The sequence below is a fragment of the Hylaeus volcanicus genome, chromosome 8 (assembly GCF_026283585.1).
Source record: "Hylaeus volcanicus isolate JK05 chromosome 8, UHH_iyHylVolc1.0_haploid, whole genome shotgun sequence".
Lineage (NCBI taxonomy): Eukaryota > Metazoa > Arthropoda > Insecta > Hymenoptera > Colletidae > Hylaeus > Hylaeus volcanicus.
Window position 1 is genome coordinate 15,184,198 of NC_071983.1, and position 7,092 is coordinate 15,191,289.

Below are 7,092 nucleotides of genomic sequence, written 5' to 3' on the forward strand. Positions count from 1 at the left end.
TCATGTAGAAGAAAGACATGTCTTTAAAGTAAATTTAAATCCCCATTGATTTCAGATGAAAAATGTGATCTCTAGAATGTACGTAAAACAACAACGTTTGATGGTAACCTCCAAAGGGTGACTTCTGATACATTCCATATTTTCCGAGGAAATACTTCCAAGAAATTAGAATATTTACTTGAATATATGTACAAAATGTTCTCAAAGTTTCATTAAATTATATACAGTCCTTTCTTGCTAAAAAAAATTCATGCAAATCACTAAAAAAGTATAGTTCTAAATCTATGTACCCCCTTAAAGAACAGTTAACGAGCTTTTATCTCGGAGACATGCGTGCAGTACGTACGCAACATTGGCATCGATCAGTGGTAAATTCCAATGACGTTGAACGTGTACGTCAAATCGTGACTGGCCAGTCGGTCGGATGTTCGACTCGTTCGACAAACGACAACGATATACTAGAGGAAAAATCGGTAGTCAATTATATTTACCCGTCGATAGGTAATTCGCGTGAAATTCCATAATCGCGCGAGGAGTTTGTCTCTCCTCGTGTAACCATTCCGATGATCGCGTTGCGGGCTTCGATTTCTTCGAGCGAGGACCTTTTGTCGCTAACGCGCGCAATTTCTATGCAAATGCGGATCGACTGGGACGCGCAAAATTCTGGACGCGGTACTTACCAGAGAAAAAGTGGTTTCGAGGAAGATACGGTTGGTCGAACATGGCGCGATTGTTCGGAATAAATGTTTGGTGAAAAATGCGTCTCGTGATCGTGGATCGAATCAAGTTTATTGAACCTCTCGGACGGCTTCGCTCGCCTTGTTTCGTTTGCTGGCGCAGCTGGAACGTTCAAGCTGGAAACTGTAGAAGGATGACCAGGTATGTCGACAGCACTCCGATGATCTGAAAGCAAAAATCCGAATCCCGCTACCTCTGACCCATAGTATTTCTATTTATACCATACACGGCTTCGTTCAGGTTCTATTCGACTTAAATATGTTCGTTTCGAGGTGAACTGTTGCACGGTTCAGATTAGATCTAACGTTCGTAACCTCGAGATTTCTGGTCACTGGTGCGCCATTCGATACGAGCTATTAGATAGTCGGGTCGGTTCGGATGTAAGCTACGCAAGTAAGAGTTTAGCTAGGGAGTCAGGGAGAGTGTTAAATGGGACGTCGAGGGATTTCGTTTGAAATGTAAAGCTCGTTATTGCGTTTCAACTCCGGTATCGCGGGTCTATCAAAGGAACTCGTTTTGTTGGTGAACCCAAAACGGGGAATCGAAAGAAAATGAAACGACTGCGACGCGACGGAGACGATTTTTCTCTGGATTAGTTGGCTAATTAAACTCTGTTTCTCCGCGAAGAAGATACGAAATGCGGTTACCGAACACAGGAGTGGCAAATTGATGTCAAAAAGTCCACCGGCGTTGAAACGGAGACGTCTGTTCAAAAAATGCAGCGAGGTGCGAACGCTGTCCTGTAACAAACGACAACATTGGGATACGTTAGTCGAAGAAAGGATAGATAAATACAAGTTTTAAATAATTTGATCGGAAACTCGTGGTTCTCACGTCGTGAGGAAATCTCTTGATCACTCTAGCGTCCCACTCGAGTACAATGGCGCCCATGGAGTTAGCCTGGAATACGATAGGACGATGATTACTTGTCGATAGCCTCGAGCAGCGAAAATGTTACAGTACTGTCCCGAAATAAGCAACTCGGTCGGAACCGGTGAGTTGCTTGTTTCGAGGTAGGTATGCTATTCGGTTTGACTTTGTTCCCGAGTTCCGAGTTCCCGAGCATGACGAGGGGGAACTCGTAGATAAAACAGGGGGTTCGGTATTGTAGGAGTGGGAATGTGTGCGTGTGCGTGAGAGAGGAAGAGAGAGAGAGCATTAGCTATAGGATAGGTATAAGGATATTGTAACGTAGTTTTAGTTTAGTTTAATTTATGACCTGGCCACTTGGGCTGATGTTGTCCAGGCGCGCCTCGGCGAGGCCGCCCAGAACAACGTTCCCCTGCCTGGGAAAAACCCTGGGTAGTGTTTAACTTTAAGGGGAGGTAGAGAAAGAAGCGTTGGAGCAGATTTAGTTGAGCAGTCGAAGGGTAAAGACGGCGCGAATAGACGTAGAGCGGATCGTTGAGCGGACTCTATTCATTTTAGTTTCGTTAATAGTTAAGTCAGTATTTTATAAATATAGTAACATATAATAAATCCTACAGTATAGCGGCAAACTATAAAGTGATCGCTCGAGAACAGGTGTTATTCTTTGGAAAAGGATAGAACGTGACATGATTTCTCATTTTAGCACTCGTAAAACCGAATTCTTTTCGGACCTCTCACTCGGCGGGCGACTTCAAACAAAAAGGTGGGGACAGCGAGTTGCTTATTTCGAGGCGGAAAACAGTTGCTTATTTTGAGACAATACTGTACATGTACTGTGCGTTCACACAACAAGTTGGAGAGGCAAACTCGTTTTCGTTCTCACTCTGTCTCTCTCTCTCCTGCTACCATGCGCTATGTCGTTATTAGAGATGGCGTGAAAAATCACTAACAGTGATCTTTCACGGTGATCACACAATCACGATCGCAGTCGTGATTAAACTTCAATCACGACCGTGATATGGAAGATGGCATTTCAGAAGCGGTTCATGTTAATTGTTATCGTTAGTTATTCAAGGAACTACAATTAGGTCAAATTAAAATTTTATCAAAATTATGTTAACATTGCTTTTAGACCATATTCTTAGGTACCGGAAACAGTTCGTGCGGTTTATTCGTTAATTGTAACCAGGGTTTTAATAATAATCAATTACAATTTTTTAATTAAATAATTGATTTAAACAAATTTAATTCAATCAACTTAATTAATAAATAGTTTGACTAAATGTAATTAAAAATTATTTAATTAAAGTTGAATTAAGCAGAGTTAATCAAAAGACGTTTAATTGACGATTGATATGAGCGAATTTAATCGAAGATATTTAATTGACGATTGATATGAGCAAATTTAATCGAAGATATTTAATGGACGATTTATTTATATCTTCAATGTTAAAAGAGATTTATATAAAATTCAATTAATTATATAAGTATAAGTATATAAGTATATAAGTATAACTATAAGTATATAAGTATATAAGTATATAAGTATATAAGTATAAGTATAAGTATAAGTATAAGTATAAGTATAAGTATATAAGTATAAGTTTATATCTTCAACGTTAAAAGAGGTTTATATAAAATTCAATTAATTATATAAGTAACACATATAAATAAACATATATATAAACCAATTTGTAGCGACAAATGCAATATACTAAATACTATTAACCTCATCAAAATGAGTTGCTTGTATATATAATAATGTATTTGTTAAGGTAATTCTATGAATAAATAATTTATAATGTAAATAAGAACAAATATGTATTCTTATTCACTGACGACAAAATAAAACAAATATATACCATAGGTATAAGTTAAAGTAATATACTAAAAACATAGCAGTTCAGCTAATTTGGCATTACCGGCATAACCCTTTCTGTACGAGCGCCGGATATATCTGGCATCCATCTAATAACCTTATACATGTATGTGTTACTTATACAATTAATTAAATTTTATATAAATGTCTTTTAACATTGAAGATGTAAACAAATCGCCAATTAAATAGCTTGAATTAATTCTGCTTAAAGTAATCGTGAATTAAATGGCTTTGAATTAATTCTGCTTAAATCAATCGTCAATTAAATGGCTTTGAATTAATTCTGCTTAAAGTAATCGTCAATTAAATATCTTCGATTAAATTTGCTCATATCAATCGTCAATTAAACGACTTTCGATTAATCCTGCTTAATTCAATTTTAATTAAATAATTTTTAATTACATTGTTTGTAATTAGTTGTCAATTAAAGACGGAAATTAATTTTAAAAGTAATTAATTACTCGCAACCCTGATTATAACTATATATCGATTTTCGTGTGGTAATTGGCAACTGTAAGACATGAGTTTGGTTTCATTTTAAAGCTCGATCTTTGTAATTGGTATGCATGCTCTGTGAAGTTCAATTGTTTCGTTGTTGTGTAGCTATAGGAACAGTAAACATGGACGGCAAAAGAGTAAAAATTCGTGCTTTTATTCTTTACGAATTTAAACTTGGCAGTAAAGCAGCGAATGCAGCAAGATGCATTTGTAGCGTTTGTGGAAAAGGTGCTGTTAGTGAAAGAACCGCACAGAAATGGTTTAAAAGGTTCAAGGAAGGAAATGAATCGGTAGATGACGAACCGCGTTCAGGGCGTCCATCTGTCATCGAAGACGAAAAATTCATCGAGTACGTAAGTTCAAATCCAAGAAAAAGATGTTCCGAGCTTGCTCAAGTATTCGAATGTGAAGAATCTACCGCAAGAAAGCGAATTCATTCACTTAATTTTCACAAAAGATTGGGCAAATGGATACCGCACCGTTTAACGGAAGAAAACAAATACTCCCGCCTGAGAATTTGCAATATCCATTTATCGATCGAATTGTAACTTGTGATGAAAAGTGGGTGGAATATGACAATGTGCGACGATCACACCATTGGCTTCAGAAGGGGTCATATGCAACAGGAACCATACCAAAATCGAGTCTCCATTCGAAGAAAGTGCTGATCACTGTTTGGTGGACTACACGAGGTTATCGTTCACGTTGATTTTCTTCCACGTGGCAGACTATTACTGCAGATACTTATTGCAAAGAAATTGATGAAGTCATTGATGAAATTGACGATAAATGGTGATTATTTCGTTGAATAAACCTACGATTTAAAACAGATTTGAGTATTTGTATTTTTCTATGAAAATCCGCACGAACTTTTTCCGGTACCTAATATAATACATACATAATCTAAGAATAACATAATTCGTGAAAAGTGAAAAGAATGTTCTCTGCCAATCGGAAGCGATCACGAAGAATCACGAATCACTGTGAAAAATCATCGTGATTGAGAATGAACGTGATTGAATCGCGAGTGATTCAAAAGTAGCAGTTCACGCCATCTTTAGTCGTTATAGGCTACGGCCAACGACAAAGGACGACAGCGGACATGTCAAGACAGAGTCGAACAGAATGACGACTTTTCAGCATCGACGCGCGGCGTAGCCTCCTAATCAAAGTGCAGACTATTAACCCTTTGCACTCGAGGCCATTTTTTCCGGTATCTACCAGCAACTCGAGATGTTTCTTAGCATTCTATTCCCATAAATTCTATGCTATCTAGATTTGAGAGTAAGGTCACCTTTACCTCACCGACAATCATTTTATCGACACTTCGAGCTCCAAAGAAATTAAACCTAAACCTAAAGAAACATTAGTTATCGTAGATTTGCTGCGTGAAACCTAATGGTGACTGAGAGTCACCTCTCGAGTGCAAAGGGTTAACCGTCCAGGTAAAGGTATACCTCGTTACTCGCGTAATCGCAGCCAATGTGCAGGGCCACCAGCTGCGCTATAAACGCGACTAGCCAGAACCACATGTTGAATATCATTCGCCAGGGTATCTTCGACCAAGGCGACAAGATAACCCAATCGATGATAAAGTACAAGTTGCTCACGCTGTGTACGCTCAAATTTCCCAGCCAAAAGAACAAGGACCACGAGTAGATACTGTTCAGCAACTCGGCGGTCAACATTAATTCGTTGTGCAGATCCTGGATAGTCTTTCATGGAAAAAAGAAACAGAAACATCGAGGCACGTCTATCGTTACTTTCACCCAGCCCTGGCCAACACGCGACCCGCCACGTTAAATTGTGCGGCCCGCCGGGTGATTTCGAATTTCTATTGAAACTTTTGTTTCTCGTTGTATATGTGCAAAAAATATTGAATAAATAAAAATTTGCATGTGTCATTGCTATAATGCGCAAATGCGATTACGAACTCCAGTTCAATGTATATCTGATATCTACGAACGCCAAATGTTACTGAATGAATCGGTTTCAATTGGTAACCATCAGTAACGTTCATTTGTAATTTGAATACAGTTACTCGTATGCAATAAATGAATAAAGAAGCACACATTTTTGCTTTTAGTGATAGAGGAGAGTGGAACAACGACGTCGAGCGGTATTTTGTATGTGTATTATATTTTTTAACATAATGTTAATGTTATTTTTTAACTTATATGTTTACCTAAAGTGCGGCCCGCTGTATCTTTACGCGTCATCGAAGTGGCCCGTGAAATTATTCGAGTTGGCCAGGCCTGCTTTAACCCTCTCTCTACGATCTGTACGACAGCGGACCCTACGATCGCGCTTTATCGAGACGAAACGAACCTTTCTACTGATGGTGGTGCTCTTGTAACCAATTTTCGGCGGTAGGTTCTCCCTCGCCATCCGATTCAGCTGATGGAAGCGCTGCCCGACGAAAATCGTCATTCCGGCGAATTTGTACACGGACATCGTAGTGCCCAGATAAATGCACATGTAGCTAACGTTAAATGCCCATTTTTCAGAGTACGCGTATATTCCGCTAAGATTAATCATGGTCCAGACGACGGTTTGGGTTACCAAAAGAGCCCAAACAGCGATCTTGGTCTTTGTTTCCTTGAGTGGATAACCCAAGCTGGCCAGCCTTTCGTCCAAGTCTTGAAGAGCGTTCCAAATGCGAAGGAAGGAGCGTCTACCGAACACGGTCGACGCGAGTTCGTACACTGCCACCAAGTAGTTGGCGATCACCTGCGATCACGTACCTCTTTAAATCGGATTTCCGAGAGTGCACGGTTAAAGGTCAATTTGTATTATCCGTTCAGACACGACGCGTTTCCGATCAGTTCGGTTCCGACAAATATTATTTTGTGTTATTAAACACGAGTGTTTATAACTACTGTTTATAACTAATAACGAGTGTGTATATACCGTAATGAATCGGTTCAAACGCGTTCCGTTCCAGACATACAGTGGGTGTAGAATGTATTCGTACACCGATCAATTTCCCAAAAAACTGTTGCGTGAAATTGTAGTTTCTTAACTTCTTTTTCTATAATCAATGATATTTTACAGATTCTTGGAAGTCTCTAAGATAGATATCGTCCAAACAACATTTGCTAGTTAAT

At 38.8% G+C, this 7,092-nt stretch overlaps 1 protein-coding gene across 7 annotated transcripts in view; it reads right to left on the reverse strand.

Moving 5' to 3' along the window:
• Window positions 1-608: 608 nt before the first annotated feature.
• The window catches only part of LOC128881074 (uncharacterized), a 12,748-nt gene continuing 6,264 nt past the window's right edge, over window positions 609-7,092 (reverse strand). For 5 of the 7 annotated variants that reach the window (XM_054131763.1, XM_054131758.1, XM_054131761.1 and 2 more), the window contains exons 3-7: window positions 6,314-6,715; window positions 5,443-5,700; window positions 1,573-1,638; window positions 1,386-1,478; window positions 609-903 (exon numbers count right to left, since the gene is read on the reverse strand). In XM_054131763.1, coding sequence (XP_053987738.1) covers window positions 850-903; window positions 1,386-1,478; window positions 1,573-1,638; window positions 5,443-5,700; window positions 6,314-6,715 — 873 coding nt within the window. In that variant the 3' untranslated portion in view covers window positions 609-849. The remainder of the gene's footprint in view (window positions 904-1,385; window positions 1,479-1,572; window positions 1,639-5,442; window positions 5,701-6,313; window positions 6,716-7,092) is intronic. The other 2 variants (XM_054131762.1, XM_054131764.1) reach the window with 2 other exon arrangements.